The sequence below is a fragment of the Mastomys coucha genome, unplaced genomic scaffold (genome assembly GCF_008632895.1).
Source record: "Mastomys coucha isolate ucsf_1 unplaced genomic scaffold, UCSF_Mcou_1 pScaffold7, whole genome shotgun sequence".
Taxonomy (NCBI): Eukaryota; Metazoa; Chordata; class Mammalia; order Rodentia; family Muridae; genus Mastomys; species Mastomys coucha.
Window position 1 is genome coordinate 28,458,420 of NW_022196913.1, and position 22,167 is coordinate 28,480,586.

Consider the following 22,167-nt stretch of genomic DNA (forward strand, 5'->3'; position numbering starts at 1 on the left):
ATGGTGGAAGGAGAGAGCCAGCTCCACTCCAACTTGTCCTCTGCCCTCTATACACACACTGTGGACCCGCCACATGCGCGCACAGACACACGAGTAATAAATGCAATGAAAGGCTGAATAAATAAAACAAAGCTAGGCATAGACATAGTGGCTCACACACAAGCTCAGCATTTCAAGAGGCTGAGACAGGAGAATCACTAGGTCAAGTCTAGCCTGGGATACACAATAACCTTGTGTAACCATGTCTACAAACATACATCCATACACACACACACACACACACACACACACACACACAAAATGAAGAGTCAGCACTGAAAACATAAGAAAAAAGTATTTCATTCAATTGGCACAAGTATTTGTACTGGCTAGGTTTTTTGTTTTGTTTTCTTTTGGTTTTTATGTTTGTTTGTTTTGACAACTTGATACAAGCAGGGGATTCTCTGAGGAGCCTCAATTGAGAAAATACCTCTATAAGATTTGTCTGTATTATTGCCACTTGATATGACATGTTTGGTTGATACCCCTGGGAGCCCTGCCCTTTTCTAAAGAGAAATAAATTGGGGTTGGAGGGCGGTGGGGGGAGGGGAGAGGGGCTGTGAGGAAAGGAGGAAGGGAAAACTGCAGGTTGGGTTGTAATACATAGGGAAATACAGAAAAGGGAAGGAGGGAGGGAGGGGAGAAGGAAGGGAGAGAGGGGAGAAGGAAGGGAGGGAGGGAGGGAGGAAGGAAGGAAGGAAGGAAGGAAGGAAGGAAGGAAGGAAGGGAAGATTAGCCTGTAGACAAGTCTGAGAGGTGTTTTCTTGATTGATAATTGAACATCCCCGGGCTCATGGTCCTGGAGTGTACAAAAAAGCAAACTGAGCAAGCCAATAAGCAGCACTCTTCCATGGCTGGCTTCTGCTTCAGTTCCTGACTCCAGGTTCCCGCTCTGACTCCTACAATGATGAGTTGTGATATAGAGCTGGAATCTGAAATAAACCCTTTCCTCCCCAAGTTGTTTTTGCTCTTGATATTTTAACCCAGCATTAGAAACCCTGGCAAACACAACACCTCTCACAAAAGAGGAAGACTATCCTGTTGAGCTGGAGCTGAGGCGAAAGTCAATCTGATATCCTTGCCTTGTGTGTGTGTGTGTGTGTGTGTATGTGTGTATTTGTGTGTATTTGTGTTATGCAAAAGATGAGGTCATGCCTTCCCAAGCAGGAAATAAATTGCTCTCTTAAATGACAAAGCAGAAGAGGAAGCAGGAGGAGTGCTTTACCTATTGTGCTATGACTCACTGTCCTAAGGCCACAGCAGGAACACAGTGCCACCCACGTGGAGGGCCAGGAGAGGACATGCTTGCTCCTTTAGCATGGAGTAACCTCCAGCGTTAGGAACTGAACATGATGAAAAGCAGAGCTCAGACAGTCCCATCCACAAGCCCCTAATGGCCTTCTGACTATAATGACTGAAGCAGTCTGGTTCAAAGATTTCCACGGGCAGCTGTGTGCAGCTGACAGCCCTCTCTTCTTGTCTCTTATCAATCCTGCATCTTGCTTTATAGAGCTAATTAAAGTTGTGCTTGATCAGATGTGGCTGCTGAGCAGAGACTCTCTCCAAGGCCCTGCCAAACCAGTTTGAGTTTGATCTTCATAGTCCAGGTCTCAGTCATTTACTGGGCAAACAAGATTTGCATGTCATCATGAAAAGACCATCATTAGGACCAAAACACTAGATAAAAGATACAATCAACCACTGTGGGGCCCCTGCCTGCTGCTACACACTTGGCATTGAAGCAGTTGTGGATCAGCAGCTCAAGGTCATTTGGGGCAACACAGGCAATTCAAAGCCAGCCTGGGCTACATGAGACTGTCTCAAAAACTCAGAAGAGGAAAAATAAAAAAAGTCCTGCAGTCCTGAGTAGCTTTATCCTCAGAGATACTGTTTTGAGAACACAGATCTCTGTTGCACCATTAGCTGGGACCTGTTTTGGATTTTGTTTGTTTGTTTATTTGTTTTGCTTTGTTTTGTTTTTTTAAGCTGGCCCTGAAAACAAATCCTAAACCCAAGCCCAGATGTTTTCTGGTGGGTCTTGGCCAACTCACTCCCATCTGAGCAGCCAGGCAGGATACTCGGCATGCCTACTTTGACAGACTTAGGTGAAAGAACCCAGACTTTGCTAAAGTCTTCTGGCTTTAAAGGGAAAGAGGAAGAGAAGAAATGACAGACCAGGAGATGGGAGGTACCAGCCAACAGGAGAATATATGTCAACCATTCCAATTAGAAAGATATCCCTTTAAGGTTACTAGAGTTTTATAAATGATCCACAGGCTGAAATTAATTCTGTACCCCCTGTATATCAAATGCTGTTTTGTTAATCTAGTTGCTTTTATTCTGTTTGTAAGACAAGAGCTTTCACATTTCCCACAGGAGAGGGTGCCTATCAATGCATTTTGGCAGGAAGAGAAAGAGAGAATTCAACTGGAGGATCCAGGAGTAAGGGTATTCACAGGCATGCACAGCCTCCTACATAAAGAATGCCAAAGCACTGGACCGCAAGAACCAATATAGTTGGTGGGGCTCTTTGTTCTCATCCATGGAAGTAAAATAGAGCCCCAGGTTTCCTGAAATATGCCCTAGGTATATCCTTTGGTAAACTATTAACATGCTAAAATGAACAGCTTCCAGCTCCATCCCTAGGCCTCACCTATGCTACATGAGAACAGTGCCACTGAGTTACATCTAACCCCAGTCCCTTGACAGTGCAGTGCTTGCAGGTAAAACGTAGTTCTGGATTGTCCTTGCTCTGAGGAAGCCATGACATGGGCTGCAAAGACCACTGGCCTTCTCTCTATCTTGTTGGAGTTTTTTGTTTGTTTGTTTTAGAAAGGGTTCCACATAGCCCAGAATGGGAAGGTTTGGAACTCACTTTGTAGCTAACAATGATTTTTGAGTTTCTGTTCCTCCTGCCTCTACCTCCGAAGTGCTGGGATTACTGAGTCTATCAAGGAGCTCAGTGGATCACTTGTGTATTCTAGTCTCTCCCAGTAAGAAGGAACAATGACATCCTGGGGTTGCCTCAGATCACAGTGCTCTCAAATAAGGGTACCACAGAAGTAAACAGAAGAGGAAGAAGAAGGCTGGGAGCCATGTCAGCAACTTTATTCAGTTGAGCCTGGCGGAAACTGGAAACACTGTTGATGATACATTCATTGAAGGTCTTTGACTAAACCTCAAGTTGAGCATTACTGTTTTCAAAGCAACAGTGCAGTGACATCATCTCATTCCAGCCTCCTACACACTTCATGGGTCTGCATACGCAAGAGCTTTGATGTCCGGTGTCTTGGGTTCTCTTCCCAATTTTGTTGCAAACACCAAACAAGAAGATGGGAAAGGTTCCGATCCAATATACATGTCAGGGAGTGAGTGCTGCTGGCTGCTGTTGGCCCCCACACACTTGCCCTATGGTCAAATGTACCCCTCCCAGCCCAACCAGAAAAGGCAGAATGAGGAGGTTCGTGTTCAATGTCCAGAACATTGTTAAAAGTTTCTACCATATATGGTGGCTCACATCTGTAGTCCCAGCACACAGGAGGCTGAAGCTAGAGGACTGCTGTTACTTTCCACCAGCTTGGGCTATACAGTAGTTCGAGACCACTGATGTGTTGGAACAGTGGGTCACGTCAGAACATACTACACTAGGCCCAAACAGTTCGACGTGTAAGAGGTCTAATTGAGAGGGAGAGAGGGGGTAGTGGCGCGGAAAGAGAGGAGGGGGAGAGAGAGAGAGAGATGGAGGAATGTTCCCCATGTGTGTATATATATACATATGGGTTGTGATGTAGCAGCCTGGGTAAAGGTGGGAGGTGAGCCCAATGGATTCTGGGAATATGGTGGCTGTTGCCCTGGCAACAGATCTGTGGACCCGCCCATGCATCACCACAGGCTTTGGATATCCTTATGCTAACAACCACCATGGGCTATATTGTGAGATTCTAAACAAGAAAACAGCCAACTCTAAAAGTAGCTATGGAAACTTCCAGATAAGCTAGTGGACCAAAGGCAGCCTCTGTGTGACCTGCTGAAGGACAGAATCTGAATAAGACAAGATAGATTTTATCCTTTAAAAAAAAAAAAAAAAGGAGAGAATGAGCTTCAGAAATTCATGAAGCACAGGATCCAGGCAAAGAAAATGATGCTCAATGTGGAGAAGCCCTAGATACAGTCCTGGCCTTACAGCATCCAGCAGGACGCAGACATAGAAGTCACTTCCAAAGGTTTCTGTTCTCTCACCAAAGGGTGCCAGGGATTGAGTCTCCATGATGGGCTGTTTGATAAGGAGACTCCCCTAACCCCTCCTCTCCCCAAAGGGCTATCCAAAGCAACACATGTGCAGGAACACAAATCTAAGTCCAGCACACGCATGCACACACACACACACACACACACACGCATATTCATATTCCCTCCCTCCCTCCCTCTCTCCCTTCTTCCCCCCCCCCCCAAGGGTGATAGACATCACAGCCCAGCACAGTCAGCTCGTTTTCCTAAACAGGTTTGAAGCTCTGTACACAGTAGGCTGTGACTGCCAGGCTTATCCACAAGTCTCTTATTAGAGATGGCCTTCATAACAAAGCCAACAATGTCGCAAACTTTAGCCGGCATCCGATTTACCCCCCAAAGATACTGCTTGTTAAAGCAAACTGACAGCCAGCACGGTGGCATATGACCACTTGGAAAGCTGAGGCAGGAGGATCATGAGCTTCAGGCCAGTCTTGGTTTTTAAGACTATACCACTAGTTGGAGGCCAGCTAGGGCACACAGTAAGACACTGTCTCAAAAAAAAAAAAAAAAAAAAAAAAAAAAAAAAAAAAAAAAAAAAAAGCCAGGCCGAGGGTTGGGGAGCATGCTGCAGGAAAAGAAAAAGAAACCCAGAAACAACCCAACAGTGAGAGTCCAGAATGCCTGCCCGTTAAAAATCCAACACATCAGGAACCCTCCTAGCATAGCTACAACCCAAAACTAGAAGAGTGACTAGCCCCAAAGCTACGAAACAGTCCTTTACACTGTTAATTGCAGCTATCACTTATTTGTGTATGTAGCTCATACACAAGCCATTGTATGTGTGCAGACATCAGAGAACAACTTTTGGGACTCTCTTCCCTTTCACTATGTTGGGTCCTAGTCATAGAACAAATGTCATCAGGGTTAGCAGCAGACACCTTGACCTGCTAAACCGTGTCCCTGCCTCCACCTAAAAACAATTTTAGGCCAGGCATAGTATACACACCTTCAATCCCACCACTCGGGAGGCAGGCACAAGCATATCTCTGAGTTCAAGGCCAGACTAATCTACATTATCTAGTTCCAAGCCAGGCAGGGCTAAAGTGAGACCAAGTCTGAAAAAACAAACAAAACCCAATCTTAATCATAATCTGTAGAATAATCTTAACTGAAATCTGAGAGGGAGGAAGCACTGGGAAGGAGGCACCAGGCTCCTGAGGCTGGAAACTGCCAGCGACTGAATATTTAACAGTGTTACCAAGTAAAGTGAAAGGGAAAGAAAGTTTGTGCCTGTTCTCTAATAACTTCCTTGCAGAATAAAAAGGAGAAATGATAGAAGATGTGCATAATGCTGTCTTCAGAAACATATTTCAATTATGTACTTGAATCTTTTGTTTAAAAGAAAAACAAACATTTCTCACCCAGGCACGGTGTTACACACCTGTAATCCCAGCATTCCAGAGGCAAGACAGAAAAAAAACAAAACAAACAAACAAAAAACATGCACATCATATTTCCAACACTTAGGAGATTGAGCCAAGAGTTAAAAGTCATCCTCAGCTACAAATCAAACTTTAGGCCAGCATGACCTGTATGAGAAGCTACCTCAAAACAATAGCAAAGATTTTTCAAAAGCAACACACTTGGACCTAGGGAAAGATGGCTCAGCAGGTAAACGTGCTTGCTACCAAACATTCAGGCCTGAGTTCAAATTCCCAGCACCTACATCCATTAAAAGCTAGGCATGGTCACACACACCTGTAATCCACCCCCCCTTGGTGGGGGCAGGGCAGAGACAGGAGGATTGCCACGGAAGATGACCTGCCAGCCCGGCACCTTTGAGCTCAGTGAAGAGACCCTACATGAAGGGAGTAAGGGAGAGCATGATAGAGCAGGACACCCAACCTCCACTTCCGCAACTCCACACACAGTTGTACACACCTGTACACACATGGGCACACACACCACACCCACTTAAGCAATAAAAATAAAACATTTCCCTATTGAGAGGAGCAGGTTAAAAAAAATCACCCAGACCATTTCCAGAGCCAGTTGATCCTGGTTTAAAACAGCTGTGCAGGCTGAGCGGCAGCAAATACCTTGCAGACAGCCAGGAAGGACTTGAGGATGAACATGTCCTTCTGAACTACTTGTTTAAAATACACCTGAGTCCTCTGCGGCAGTGACTACACAGATTCGCACGACGGAAGCATTCTGCTTGATGTGGAACAAAAGTACCTAAAACGGCTGGTGGCCTACTATGCACTAGACACACAGTATTTTATATGTAGTGTGTCTTTTAATTTTCAAAAAGAATGACAGAGTGGGTTCTGTGATTACGCTCATTTTACAGATGGAAAGTAAGTCTAAGAGAGCTTAAAACAATGGTTCTCAACCTGTGGGTTGAGAAGGGTCATGACCCCTTTCACAGGGGCTGCCTGAGACCATCAGAAAACACAGATATTTGCATTACCAGTCAGAATAGTAACAAAATTACAGTTATGAAGTAACAACAAAAATAATTTTATGGTTGGGGGTCACCACAACCTGAGAAACTGTACTAAAGGGTCACTGCATTAAGAAGGTTGGGAACCACTCACTTCGAGCATTGCTTGACTGGGTTAAGTGGGAGCAAATGGTAGTTTGGAAACTTCTTCCTAAACTGACCAATCCAAAACCAGAGGAAGGAAGCCACTGGAGACATGAAGGTGTAAACTGAAGACACAGACACAGAAGCAACAGCCTGTTGTATTGAGAATATAATCACAGCTGTGGTATCTTAGAGCCACCTACGACGACCGGAGTGACTTCCTGAGAGCACAGCTGGGCCAAGAAGAAGCGATGTGAAACCTCTGTGCACAACTAATACTATTGCCTGGCCCTGCAGGCAGCCTGTATGTATCAGACAGGACAGGCGCCTCTTTTATTCAGTCTCTGTGGCAAGAACACGCCACAGTGCAGGGCTGAGGAAACCATGCATGACAGGTGTGGGTAGCCTCTCCTCTTGCCCTTAGACAGATTGCTAACCAGTAAAGCTAACCAGTTCCCTACAGGCAAGCCTAGAACCTGGGATAGAGCCTGGGATATGTACACGTCTGTCCTCTCAGGATGCAGAGGCAAGTCTCAGGACAGCCTGAAGCAAGGTGAGCACAGGCTCCACATTGAGATTCCGTCTCAAAACAAAATACAAACAGATGAAGGTCAGCACATGGCCTAACGTGAGGTTAAAGATCAACACACAGTACCCCCAAAAAGCTAAGTGAAAAGCAGGAAGAGAAAAACTGAGCAGTACAATTCTAACGGCTCTGGGCACAGACGCCGTGGACACGGTAAGATAGAGGGTCACAGACTATTTTAACTCCAAACTTTTTATTTTATTTTTTTAAGAGAGACAAGTTGTTGAAAGGGAGATCACTCCCAGAAGTTCAGTTAATTCAGAAACACTGGCCCTGGAGGATGTAAAAGTTCTGATAAGAAAAAAGGGGGCAATCCAGTAACAAGACACTGTGCGTCTCTGTAGGCCGTGAGGACCGTGGTCCTCACTGTGAGTGCCTGTTCTCTCATACCTACCATGTACCTCCTAGACCTGCAGAGTGGATTCCAGGGATTCAGGCAGCCTTTGCTGGGATTGGAAGAAAAGGGGTTCGAGGCTCAACTGTCCAAGACTTAGTCAAACAAACTGGGCTCTCTCCAGTCCGCAGTTCTGAGGCAAGATAAAATCTTCCATAAGAAAAACTACATAACTGACATAACTGGGCAGCTGAATTCAGGAAAACAAAGTATTCTCTGGCAACAGATTAATGGTCTCTCTTGTGTGAGACACATTGGTGGCTGACCAGACCACGTTGTATAGGTTAGATAAACCCCCTTTTAATGTATACTCATTATATCAGTTGTATTCCTCTAGAAGACTAACTAATCATACCCTGGGAATAGAATGAGTTCTGTATGCTTGTGTTTTGGGTAATACTAGGAGTGGAAACCAAGGCCTCTCACATGACAGGCAGCACCCTACCATTGAGCCACACTACCAGCCAGCCCATCACTGCAGGTGTTCTACCTCTGGATAACATCCCAGCCCCTAACTACCAGTCTTGAGAGGGAAGCCATTGTTACACACTGCCACATACAGTGGTGACCCTAAAAGGTAGCCAGACCGGACCATGACACAGTTTCAGTGAGGAAAAGCAACAGTTCGCGATCACAAGGCTTAGCTCCCCAAAAGGCAAAGTGACAGAGAGAACGGTCAGAAAGGTGCGGAAGAGAAGTGAAGTTGGTGAGGGCCAGGTCCACAGGATCTCAGAGACTGTCGCCATGCCAGTGAACCATGCTGGAGAAGGCAGTGTTGCCTTTCTGCTTGATACACTTTGATCTAACCCTACCTGCATGAGCTCACCACACTTACTAAGTAAACTTTACCTGATGAAGGCGCCCAGTACCTTATCATGTACAATCTGCTCTCTCTCGTTTATTGGAGCATTCACAGACCTGAGGCAAGAAAGCCTCATGATGAGAGCAAAGGTCTGTGTCATATAATGCAACCTCACTCCTCTGCAGCATCCAACCTGAGGAGCAAGCTACACCACCCAAGAGAGTGATACCCAAGAGCTGCGACTGTAGGCACATCTGTAGGCATGAGACCACTCCCATAGCTAGCATCCTCCATCCCTAATAAGTTATAGAAGAAAATTACTAAATCTAATGAAGTTTTCCCCCAGGAGCCAGGGTCCAAGGAACAAAGAGATCAATTGTGTTAAGTATCTTAAAAAAAAACAATAAAAACAAAAACCAAAAAAAACTGGTGAGGCAGAATTCTTCTGTATTGAGATTTTCTGCATAATAATCAGGTACAAAGTCATCTTTTAAATGTCTGCCCCCATCGAAATTCTCTTCCAGAAACTTCCCTAAGATAAATGAGGCTGTGTGCACTTATAAGGCCAGATATTGGAAACAACTGAAATATCTACCTATAGGAACACGGTTACATTATATATAATACAACCTGGGACCAACCCAGGACCACACAGAAATTCAAACTCATTCAGAAAAGAGTACAGTCATTAAGCTAAAGGTCAAGGTGAAATTTGGGAGACCACAAAATAGTACTGAGATTCCTTTTTTTTTTTTTAATGTCATAGATTATCAAGGTGTTGTGATACATGTCTACAATTCCACCACTGAGGAGGCTAAGGCAGGAGGATTGCAATTTCAAGACTAGCCTAAGGTACATAGTAAATTCTAGTGTATCTCAAGCTATAGAATAAGATTCCCATCTGAAAAGTTAAGTTTTAAAAATTTAAACAGAGGCCAGGGTTTTCTTTGATAGTAGAGTGCTTGATAGCATGAACGAGGCCTGAGTTATTTCCATAGAAAAGAATCTAATGTCTAAATCATGTCCCTTCTACACAAATCCAAAAATTTACTAATTTTATTTTCTTTTAAACTGACTTCCTAGAGGAGGAACTGAGGATGTGTGCATGTGCATGCGTGTGTGTGTGTGTGTGTGTGTGTGTGTGTGTGTGTGTGTGTATGTGTGTGTTTGTGAGCAAATGCATGTGTGCCATCCACCTAGTTTGAGACAAAATCTCTTATCCTGGAACTCACCAGACAGGCTATGCTAGCTGGCCAGTAAGCCCCAAAGCATCTCAGCCTCCTGTCCAGCGCTAGCTGGCCAGTAAGCCCCAAGGCATTTCAGCCTCCTGTCCAGCGCTGGGATTACAAAAGCGTGCTTTTTTTCTTTACCTGGGCTCTAGGGACCCAACTCACATCCTCACGTTTCCAAGCCAAGCACTTCACTGACTGAGCTATCTTCCCAGCTTGGGCTGGGTTTTGTTTTGTTTGTTTTCTGTTTTGTTTTGTTTTGTTTTTTAATTTTCTTATAGTTTGCTTTGTCAGTCTCACTAGGTAGCCCTGGCTGAGTTTAAACTATTATGTAAACTAGCCTCAAGCTCAGAGACTCACCTGCCTCTGCCTCCAGAATACTGAGATTAAAGGCCATGATAATGAGATATTGAGATAGGGTCTCAATATTGAGACAGGGTCTGTAACCTACACTGCACTCCATTTTGCTGCTACAAGCCAGAGTCCATATTTGTTGGATCACAGGTGTAAACCTCCATGTAAATTCTCAAGTTCTACTAACAGACAAAAGCATTTTAGAAAGAGGGCCTTTGAGTTAAACCTGGGGTACACAAAAAAAAATGTCTCCAAGAAATTAGATTTTAAAAAATCTAAGGGCTAGCAGGGCAGCAGTGGCGCATGCCTTTAATCCCAGCACTTGGGAGGCAGAGGCAGGCAGATTTCTGAATTTGAGGCCAGCCTGGTCTACAGAGTGAGTTCCAGGACAGCCAGGGCTATACAGAGAAACCCTGTCTCAAAAAACAAAACAAAATAAAACAAAAAAAAAATCTAAGGGTTGGAAACAGCAACATAGCTCAGTTGATAGGATGCTTACAGGCAGATTGTGCAAAGCCCGCAAAGCCTGGGTTCTCTCTCCAGCACCATGTAAACACAGGGAGTTGTAGCATATGACTATAACCACTATAACCCCAGCACTGGGGAGGCAGTTCAAACCTGTTCAAAGCCATCTTCAGCTACTCAGTGAGCTCCAGGCTAGCCTGGACCACATAAGACTGTCAAAAAATTAAATAAAATCCCAGGCTTGGGTCCTATCTGAAATCCCTGCACTTCAAAGGCTGGGACAGGAAGATTGTGTCCAACCGGGATTACGTTGAGTTCTAAACCAGCCATGGAGAGAGTGTCTGCCTGCCTCTCTCTCTCTCTCTCTCTCTCTCTCTCTCTCTCTCTCTCTCAAAGAGGAAAGGAAGGAAGGATGGAAGGAAGGAAGAAGGAAAAATAGAAAGAAAGAAAGAAAGAAAGAAAGAAAGAAAGAAAGAAAGAAAGAAAGAAAGAAAGAAAGAAAGAAGAGAAAGAGAAAGAGAGAAGACAAAACATTGTTTCAGGTTCCAATTTACTTGAACAATCGATGTAAACAGTGTTTCCAAGGAATGGAAAGTAGAGGTAAACTCTCATAATGCCTTCTTGTTTCCCCTGTAACTAACTAGAAAAGGGAGTTCTCCCATTCATTCCATATTTTGGTGAGCTTTTCTGGCCCCTCGCTCAATACAATGCTCCTTTCATACCACTCAGCTCCTCGCTCCTCAGTTGCCCTCCTCCCGCTATGTTATGCCAGTTCCCAGGGAGGCCGAATCCCAGAAGCTGGAAAAACAGTATCTATGTAACAATGAAAAGTTACACCAAGCTGGGTATGTGTCCAGCAGCTTCCTTGCCCAAGGTCATTTGACTCTTGCAGGCGGTGCTAACTACAGCAGAAACTGGGCCACTTGCAGACCCGGGTAGAATGTGAATGCAGCTCAGGTACCGGTTCACCCACAGGCAGAACTGCATCCTGGGAAAGTATGACCGCCCCCATTCCAACCCAGAGAAGAAAGGCAGCCGCCAGGTGGGCACTAACCACAATTTTGGGTTCAGGGAAATTCTGAAGCACTCAAACACGGCTTCTTTTATTTTGAATTTCCCAGAACTTGTGCCAGGATCCTTGGCAGCAAGGACATGCCTCCGACACCCACCCCTGAGGATCAGTTCAATGTGGCTGCTGTTTTCTAAAGCTCGGCTTTCTAGAGCTGTGTAACTTCACCCAGGCACTTTGAAAATCACCTGTGCGCTGAATTGTAAGCGACCCTGAAAAGCTGAGACTCCCCATGGTACACAAAGGGAGCTGTTCAAATTACAGGACAACTGTCCCAACAGCCTTGCAGAGGATCTAACTAAACCCAAGGCCACGGCACTCCCAACCACTCTCTTCAAAAGCCAAATGCAGTCTATGGACATTAGATGCAAATTCCATTCAAGTATCAAGCAGAACAGCAGGACGAAAGTGTCAATGCCCACAGTCAAATCCTCGATGTGTTCAACACCCACTTTCCCTCTACCCTGCTTACCCAGAGAGGACCCAGAGATCAAAAGATGGCTATCCCAAACACTGTCGAGGTAGCTGGACTTTCTCTCCAGATCAACCAAATGTGGCCTCGGAGTGTGACTCAGGAGTAGCCCAGCATGCTCAGGGATTATTGGCGGGAGGCAGAGAGACAGCAGTACAGTGTCACTGTTCAGAAGCTGCCTACAAACTTGCAAAACGTACTCTTAAAACACCACCGTTTTATGAGTCCTGTGGAAAATTATGTGATTTGTTGTTGTTGTTGTTATTGTTGTTGTTTTAATGTGTGGTAACCGCTGGCAACCTGACATCACGGAGCAGCACAGAGGGAACACTCATGGAAGACTGAGTGTGGCCCAGGTACTGCTGTACCAAGTTAGGAGCTAAGGAACTGGAGGGCTAGAAAGCAGGGATGGGAAAACATGAGGCTGGCCAGCCACAAAACCCACAGGGTCAGGTGTGGGAGATCAGCACCTTCCATACTGGATTGTATCACAGACTTAACAAGACAGAGCACGGTAAGGCAGCAGGTGCTTGCAAAATTTATCAGATATTCCATTTTTGAGGAAAAAGGTTAAACAGGTAGGAGTTTGTATTTTGAGTCAATGACAACATTGCTACCTAAATGTGTCAGGGAAACAGGTCATCCAAAATAGCATCCTCAAGTCCAGCTATAGTGCTGTACCCTTTAAATCCTAGCACCCAAAAATGAGAGGCAGTCAGATCTGTGAGATGGAGGCTAGCCTGGTCCACATAGCGAGTTCCAGGACAGCCAAGGCTACATCATGAGACTCTGACTCAAAAAAAACAAAAAAACAAAAAAACAAAAAACAAACAAACAAAAAAAAAACATCATACTTTTCAAGATTTTAAAGAGACAGAAGGATCATCAAAACTGAGACAAAGCTAGGCTACATAGTGAGACCTTGTCACACACCCAAAAGTAATTTAAGTGAATGAATAATAAATAATTAAACAACAACTTAGACTTAATCTAAGGAACCTAATAAAGATATTTTAAAAGGCATGGTATTATGGTGCACAACAATAATCCTAGCACTCAGGTGCTAAGGCATGGGTTCCTAAACCTGTGGGCTACAGAGTATATTATACACACACACATACACACACACACACACACACACATACGCACGCACGCACGCACGCACGCACGCACGCACGCACGCATGCACGCACGCACATGCACATATATAGAGGCCCTACCCTACAAAGCATAAGAGGAAGGAGGGAAGAGAAGAAGGAAGAAGAGAAAGACAAAAGAAAAAGTTGCTAAGAAGATACATAACTGCCAAGCCAAGTAAAATACATTCAAGGACTCCAGGTTAACTTGTTAAAATGAAAGAATGATTTTTTAAGAGTTCAAGATAGGCCTAGTAGTCCATACATGTATATAAATAATCTCAGCACTGAGATGAAGCAGAGGGATCGGGGTCTAAGGCCATTCTTGACAACACAGCAAGTTCAAGACTAGCCTGAACTAGATGAGACCCTATGTCAAAAAAGAGAGTAGTTGGGGGAGAGAATGAAGAATGAGAGGGAAGATAGGAAAGGGAGTCTTGCTCCTAACTCCATCTCCTCTCACAACACATATGGAAGAACAATGGCTTCTAGAAGACCTTCTAGCCTGAATTCCAAAATCAAACAGAAAACAGCCAAGTTGAACCCAGGACTGGACCTTCCTCCTTCCTCCTGCTCCGAGCCACCACCCAGGAGGGAGGCATGGCACACTCCTTCCCTGAAGAACCTCCAGCAGAGGGTGCACGGAGGACCTCAGTGGTTTGGAAGTTTTTATTTACTTGATTTTGGTTGGTTTGTTTGTTTTGATTGCAATCATCAGTCCATTAGGTAAAAAAAAAGAAAAAAAAAAAGATCCAGACCCTACCAACTGCTGCCAACGAGCTAGAGAAACTGGATGGTTCACATGTAGCAAGTAGGACTATATAGCATGGCATGGTTACTCTGGGAAAGCTTGCCAGGTTCTACGAGAACATGCAAACAAGAAACCAGGATCCTCGGCCTTTATCACAAGAAATATAGGCAAACTGTTAACACAAAAACTGCCGATGGATAGCTACATCCTTTTCATTCCAAATAGCCCCAAAATGCAAATAACCCAGGAGTCCATTCACTGTGAACAAATAAACTCACAATGCCATGCAACAGTCCCCTGCAAAAGAGGGTAAGGCTGGTACAGAAACACGATGTAAGATTGTTCCTGTAAAGTTCTCTTCGGGCCTCGTTCTATCCTGAGACTGGGCTTAAGCTCTAGGCCACAGTCCTTCATGAGCCTAAGGTATTACAGACCTGAGCTATGACGCCCAACAACATAACATCCTTGAAATGACAGTCCCAGAAAAAGATTAGAGGCCTTAACACTGAGAAGCAGGAGAATCACTGGTTCAAGGCCAGCCCTTCCACTATACAGCAAGTTTGAAGACAGCCTGGGCTACCATGAGGGATACCTGTAGAAGGATATTTGTAGTTCATACAGTCAGTCAATATCAGAATCTCAGTTGTGATATTATAGCATCTTGCAAGCTGGTTACCAAAGGTAAAAGGACCACTGTACGATTTGTTGTAAGTATATAAATCTAGAATTCTCTAGAAGTGAAAATTTTAATTCGTTTAGCAAATGACTGAACAAGAGTCTAAGACACACAGGGTCATTTGCTAAAAACAACTCCTAAAGATAAGAGCCATCTCTGCAAGAGAAGGCCTGGCTCTCCATCCTGGCCACATAGACCTAGTTCCCACTAGGACACATGGGCTGAAGGACTGTCCTCTAGAAAAGCACTCAGAACGAAAGCTCAGCTATTGTAGTCTCTAAAACTTCCAAAGCCCTGGCCTGTCCTACCCCAGAACCCCAGTTTGTAACATTGGGTTCTCTGACCAAATCTGAAGCCCTAGTCTACTTTATTCTTTAAAATGCACAGAAGTATACTAATGCCTCTGGGGCTGAAGAGATGGCTCAGTATTGAAAAGCACTGGCTATTCTTCTAAAGGACCCAAGCTCAGTACGCAGCACCCACATGGCTGTTCATAATAGTCTCTAACTCCAGTTCTTGGGGATCTAATGTCCTCTTCTAACCTCTTCAGGTAACAGTCATGCATGTGGTACACATACATATATGCAGGAAAAATACTCATGCATATTAAAAGAGCAATAATTTAGCTGGGCGGTGGTGGCGCACGCCTTTACTCCCAGCACTTGGGAGGCAGAGGCAGGCGGATTTCTGAGTTCGAAGACAGCCTGGTCTACAGAGTGAGTTCCAGGACAGCCAAGGCTACATAGAGAAACCCTGTCTCGAAAAACCAAAAAAATAAATAAATAAATAAATAAATAAATAATAATAATAATAATAATTTAAAAATAAAATTTCAGAAAGAAGTGTATTCATGTCCCTGAAAGTAAAAGTTGAGACCGATTTATTGTTAACATCCTGGTTGCCAAATTTATAAAGGCACAGAATTGCTTTCACCCTAAGACATCACAGTCTGTTGCTTTCTAGCGACGCCATTAATAAGGTGCTACCAACTCTAAATAAACACTCTTGGCTTTACAAACAAACCTCTGACCCTCAGTGGAAGCATCAGGTACCAGGATTTAAGATTAACATGTTTTGGTCAGTGACAAAAGAGAATGCAGGGCCCCTTAGTTAGTGGAGCATCATGATAAAGTATTAGGTTTCACAGTATGCCTGCCTGCCAGTTTTTAAATGCATGTGCTTAATCCCCAAAGCAAAGCATATGAATTGCTATTGATTACAATACCAGCTTCATTCAAGAAAGCAATTGATGAACATTGTTCTAAAGTTGCTAAGCTTTTACCTCCCACTGCTGGAGAGAACCAAGTGAGGCCCATCAAGAGCAAGTGGGGGGTTGGGGGGGGGAGGGTGAAAGGAGACCTGTCTGACCAGTCCTGATTTCCAGATAAAAGAGAGAGCAGCAAAGAATTTACCACCAGACAGAGAGGTTTCTCTGAGCTCACTATGACTTCCAGGCACTTCAGAACAGGTTCCCTTCTGTCCAGACTGGTCTCCACTCTTCCTCAGGCTGTTTCCTCTCGTCTAGTTGACCACTACCTTAGGTTTCACCTCTTTCTGAGATGCTCCTCCCCACCCCATCTGTGCACTCTCTATCCCCGTTCATCCCTGCAGAGGACCCGTCAAAGCCACAGTCTGGTTACTGTTCTTCGTATAGTTAGTGTAGGTGTTTCTTCCTATAACAGACTGACAGTTGACATCCTATAGAGAGACTACACACAACTTGTCAGACCATGTACTCAACTGGGTCAACCAAAGCCAAGTCAGACATTCTGCTTCTTCTAAATTCCCAATTTCTCCTGCCAGTGACGCTGGCTGCCACCAAACAAACAAAGCTACTTTCCTGCTACTTCAAGCACAAGCATAGAAAGTCTGTGTGGATAGCAGGTCTGGGTTCAGATCCCCACTCCATCACGAACTCACCCAAAGCAAATCACTTCAAGTCTCTCCACATCTCAGTATTCACATCTGAAAATAAGACATACAAAAAGTGCCCCTACTTTACAGGGTCGGGACAGGAATGGGAGGTAATGCTGTAAGCGCACACAGAGCCTAGTACCTGCTCAGTATTCTAAAACACGGGTCACTCTGCTCATTAAAACAAAGATGAAGACAAACATCTACCAAAGATAAAGGAGAAAAAGGTCACTTTCAGTCAGCTGTGGTAGCTCATACCTATAATCTCATGACTCAGAAGCCCGAGGCAGGAGAATTTATGAAAGTTAAGAACAGCCTGAGCTACAGAGACCCTGAAGGAAAGGAAAGGAAAAGAAAGGAAAGGAAAGGAAAGGAAAGGAAAGGAAAGGAAAGGAAAGGAGAGAAGAGAAAAAAAGAAGAAAAATAAACATATGGGATATAGGGCTGGGGAGATGGCTTAGAGGGTAGTACTTGCTTTGCAAACATGAGGGCCTAAGTTCAAATCCCCAACGTTGATATAAAAAGCCAGGCAGAGCTGTAACCTCATTGATGGAAAGCAGAGACAGAAGAAGCCTGGGAGCTAGCTAGCCAATCAGCCTAGCAGAAATGGAGAGCTTCAGGTTCAGGCAACAAGGCAGAGAGCAACAGTCTGCCTTTCACCTTCCTCATGGGGTACCCCACACACATATGCACACACCATACATGCTCCAAGAACTACACATGAAGAATTAAGCTCATTAATAACCTGTTTCAGTCGATTGTAATTAGCTCAATTTCTCAATGTTGAAAACTCCGAAAACCAAAATGTGAAAGTTATTTCCTGGATCATCTTGCTCAAAGTTAAAGCCAGTCAAAGAAACCCAGAGCTTAAGTAAATAACAGCTGAAAGGCCAGGCCAGGCTTCTGGAAATCACCAGGATCTCAGATTTGGAGAAGTAAATAATTAAATTCAAATCCTTCTGTAAGCTGATGCCAAGTCTCATGAGCTCCAGGAGTCAAAACCTCTCAAATGAAGGACTCACATCACTAACTGGTATCACAATACCAAATGCCACTCTTCAGGTCACTGGAACAAATAAGACTTAATGTTCATGGTATATTCTACAGAAACAAAACATTGTCCAGCATGAGCCAAACCCGGAGTCAAAGACACCAGGCTTTCTGTAGCTCAATGGTAGATGGGTTCGATTCCTACCACAGGAAGGAATGGATGGAGGGAATCAAAAAATAGTTACTTTGAACACATAAAAGAACCACATAACAGCAACATAGCTTCTCTCTGCACTATTCCTAAAAGGTAACGCAAAAGTGGTTGAACACTCTTAAGAAAAACACAATTTAAAGGATCTGACTATTAAAAGCTAAGTAAAATAGGACAGCCTCATCAATCATTTTCGCTATTAATAACTTGAACCGTGTGTCTATAGGAGCACACTTCAGAGTAGGGCAAAGGTCACACAGAACTAGCAGCCATCTGTCAACAGCACCATCCTTGCATCCGCACGAGACAATCACATACCCTGAATCAATGACCTCCTAAGATTCCTAAAACAGGTATTATCAGAAAACCACTATGCTCTTGCAGCCAGTTCCACTGAAGAAATGGAATATTGGAAATATTTTCTTTCAATGGCCTCTGCTCCAGATTTGTTCTAAAATACTTGAAGGGGAAAAAAAAAAACTTTAGAAAGGGATAGATAGATAAATTAGCAATCAATATTTTGCCAATGCAAAACACTAAAATTATTAGAGCTAAACAATAAACTCACAGGATTCCATAAAATTCTCTGCTCTACTTTTGTCTGTTTGCAGTTTCCCATGGCAAAATGATGTTGGAAAATGTTCTTCCACACTGGGTGAGACAGCGCATGTCTATGACCCAAGTACACAAAGGCGTTAGGCATGGGGTTACTGCAAGGCAGAAGCCAGCAAGGGTGCAGTTGTGAGGTTTTCACAGAAAAAAGAAAAGAAAAGAAAGCCTTCACTGGGGGGGTGGGGTGGGAGGTGTTTTTTCCTTCACTTTTTTAAAGATTTATTTTATTTGATGCATATGAGTGTTTTCTGTATGCACACCACATACATGTCTGGTGTCAGCAGAAGCCAGAAGAGGGCATTGGATCCCCCGGATGTGGAGTTACAGGTGGTTCTGATCTACCATGTGGGGACCCAGGTTTTCTGCAAGAGCAACAAGCACTCTTAACTTAGCCATCTCTCCAGCTCCTTTTTCTTTCTCTTTTCTGAGGTGATGCCTCACATGGTGGTCTAGACTGGGCTAGAACTCACTATATAACCCAGGATGGCTATAAACTCAAGTCAGTCCTCCAGTCTCAGCTTCCCAAGTGCTGGGTGTATAGAGGTGAGTCGTAATGCCCAGCTTCACACCTGCACTTAAAATTAGACCTGTTAGACTCTCAACCAAAAAAAAAGTGATAAAAATACCACAAATCGCTTTGTACCTCTTGGTACTAGTCACCTGCTGGTGGCCCCTAAAGACCTGTGCTAAGAGGGTTCAAATCCTCATCTCCTAATAACTCCCTCTGACAGAACACCAAGTCCAAGTGCAGCACAAAGGCACCGTACACACTTAGAAACTAGTGATTCCTCTAGAATGAAGCTCTCCAGGGAAAGCAACAGGTGCACTGCTCACACTCTCAAGTCATTAGCCCCCGGATGACTTAATACATGTAACACCTGAGAACGTTTTGTTAACCCAATGAGACAAGACTGTCTCACAATCCTCCAAACGACTGTGGAAACACAGTCACAAACATGGCCCTGATGAACATTTCAACTTTCAACAAGGAAAGAATCCAATGAATCTTGGAAATGGGTCCTCAGACATTCGAAGAAAAGATCAAGCACCAGGAGGAAGGCTGCATGAAAAATTGGTAGAGAGGAAAGAAGAGAGTAGATACGTCAGCTCACGAACATCTCCGAAAGGGTAACCGGGCCACTCACCAGCACTTTGTTCTCCACTCTGTCACCCTTCACTTCCAACTTCACTTTCTTCTTCACTGAGATTTTGATCTTTCTGCCAATAACATCCTTGATGCTTTCTGAAGGAAAGAAAGGGTTTCATTAGCAAGAAAAAGGGGCAGTAGGGTAGAGTAGGCATTTGGAGGGCTGTCTAGCTGGTTTTGATATTGGTCCTTTCTTTTTGCTTGATTAACGAGTCTGATAGTTGTCATCCACTAAGAGGTTTTGGTTTTGAATTCGGGATGGAATTCAAGTCCTCTGGAATGCTGAGCCATCTCTCCAGTTCTGGATATTACAGTTTCAATAGCCGTGGGCTGTGATGCAGCTCCATGGTCAAGCACTTGCAAATGATGATGAAGGCACTGAGATCAATCCCCCAGACTCCCGCCTCATTGGACTTGATGGTCCCTGCCTGTAGTCCCAACTCCTTGATGGGATGAGACAGACAAACCACTTCAGTCTAGTAATCCAACACAACAAGCCTGTGTGATAAAACAAGACTGTCTCAAAAAGCATTTTCCTATTTATTTATCTATTTTCGAGAAATCTCAACATTTGTTTGTCGTTGGGATGAAGCTGGAGGCTTCTGGGAGACAGAAATGTCCAGTCAAATAACCAAACTGACACTGAGACTACCCCAAACGGTTTAGTCAGAAAAGAACTCTCCCCAAATCATCAAAACACAACAGCACATGGATGCCAAGGTCATAGAGAAAGAGGAATTAGAGAGGAAAGATTTCAAAGTTTGCAAGAAAGAGTTGTCTTTCTGTGACTCTAATGGGCTGCCTAACCTAAACATGTCCCAAATCAACTTCAGTCTCATCTTCAGTGGCTACCATGAAAACTGGATGCCTTGCTTTTCTCCAACCCTCTGAGTGAATGAGGTGTCAAGTTCCCCAAAATCTAACTGCTGCACAGATCCTGAGCATCAAGACCCTTGGCATCTCTCCCTAGGTCTGCCCCTTGCCTTCTTAACCACGGTAGCCTTTGTGAACGGGCAGCTTGAGTTTGCCTCTCCAGGTTGAAAGTATTGTCTTTTGAGCAAGAGCTTGCAGTGTGTAAATCTCACATTCCCCAGCTCCATTTCTCAGTTCACACACAAGGGTCTGTGTCTCCCTGGATTTATATAAGTCCAGGAGTTTCCATGTATTCTTTTTTCTGGGATGTCTTTGTCCTCGTCTCCTGATAATCACCCTTCAGATTCCAGCTCCCCTCTTCTAGGCTCTGTATTCTGTATTATAGCCATCTTGGCTTGCTCAGGGATTTAGTAAATATGAGCAGCCCTCCTATCTCCTAGTTGTCTATGGTGGTTTACCATCTAGCAAAAGTCACTAGAGAAACCACTAAACGAATCTTCACACAGCACACCTGCTCACAGATAGCTCAGGGGGTGGGGGTTTGGGACAGAGAACTTTGAGCTGAAGAGGCTCTCAGGAAACAGCCTTCTGGTTTCCACAGTGGGGTCTCCAATACAGCCCACTGAGGTGTAGAATTTTAATTCTGTATGATGTAGATGTCTTAGTATATTCAGACTAAAAGTGTACTACACTTGGAGAAAAGGTGAGAGAGGGAAAGAGAAAGCCGGAAGAGAAAGTGCAACTGGGAGAACAGCAAGCCAGCAGAATGAGGACAGGTCCATGCAGGGAGGCTGGGCCCTGGGCGGGCTCTGTCCAGCTACGATCTCATCAGCACGGCCTCCCCACTAAGAGACCTGTGGGATACAGGCCTCTGAAATTCACTTGCTACATCCAAAAGCCATAGTAGCTTCTGGATGGTGACAAGTGGCATGTGACAAGTATTCTTGTTCTCTGCCTTTTTTCTTTTTTCTTTTTCTTTATTTGTCTATTTGTCTGTCTGTTTGTTGTTTTTTGAGACATAGGTCTCTCTATGTAGTCTTGGCTGGCCTGGAAGTCATCATGTAGACCAAGCTAGCCTTGAGCTCACAGAGATTCCCCTAGTTTCTGCCTCTCCAGTACTAGGATTAAAAGCCTGGGCCACTGTACCACTCCCCCCCCCACACACACACACAACACACACACACACACACACACTGTTTTCTGTATTTAAAATGGTTTCATAAAAGCCAAGGGGCAGCACACACATATAAACCAGCATTCAGGAGACTGAGGCAGGAGGAAGAGTGAGAATAGTTTAAGGCCAGCCTCATATAGTGAGTTGGCACCTATCCTGGTCTACAAGCATCCCCGTCTTTAAAACAAACAAACAAAACAAAACAAAAACAAAAACAACAAAAACAAAACCTTTATCAGAAAGATAGCCATACACAGCTTACAGGCCTTAAAGGAGAAGTTTAGGAGAAAGGCAGTGAGGCCTTTGTAGTCTGTATGTTTTAACTGATCAGCAGAATGTTTGCAAGCTCCTGGAACTAGCAGCAGCAGGTGAAACCCCACCAAGGCCTAACTAGACAACATAAAGGTGTAGGAAAATGCTATCAGACAAATCACAGAAGGGCAGTGAAGAGAT

The 22,167-nt window shown here is 44.3% G+C and overlaps 1 protein-coding gene across 11 annotated transcripts in view; it reads right to left on the reverse strand.

The window, feature by feature from the left end:
• Window positions 1–22,167, reverse strand: part of Carmil1 (capping protein regulator and myosin 1 linker 1) — a 276,607-nt gene that overhangs the window by 252,538 nt on the left and 1,902 nt on the right. For all 11 annotated transcript variants that reach the window (XM_031358897.1, XM_031358895.1, XM_031358896.1 and 8 more), the window contains exon 2: window positions 19,666–19,763. In XM_031358897.1, the coding sequence (XP_031214757.1) occupies window positions 19,666–19,763 (98 nt within the window). The remainder of the gene's footprint in view (window positions 1–19,665; window positions 19,764–22,167) is intronic.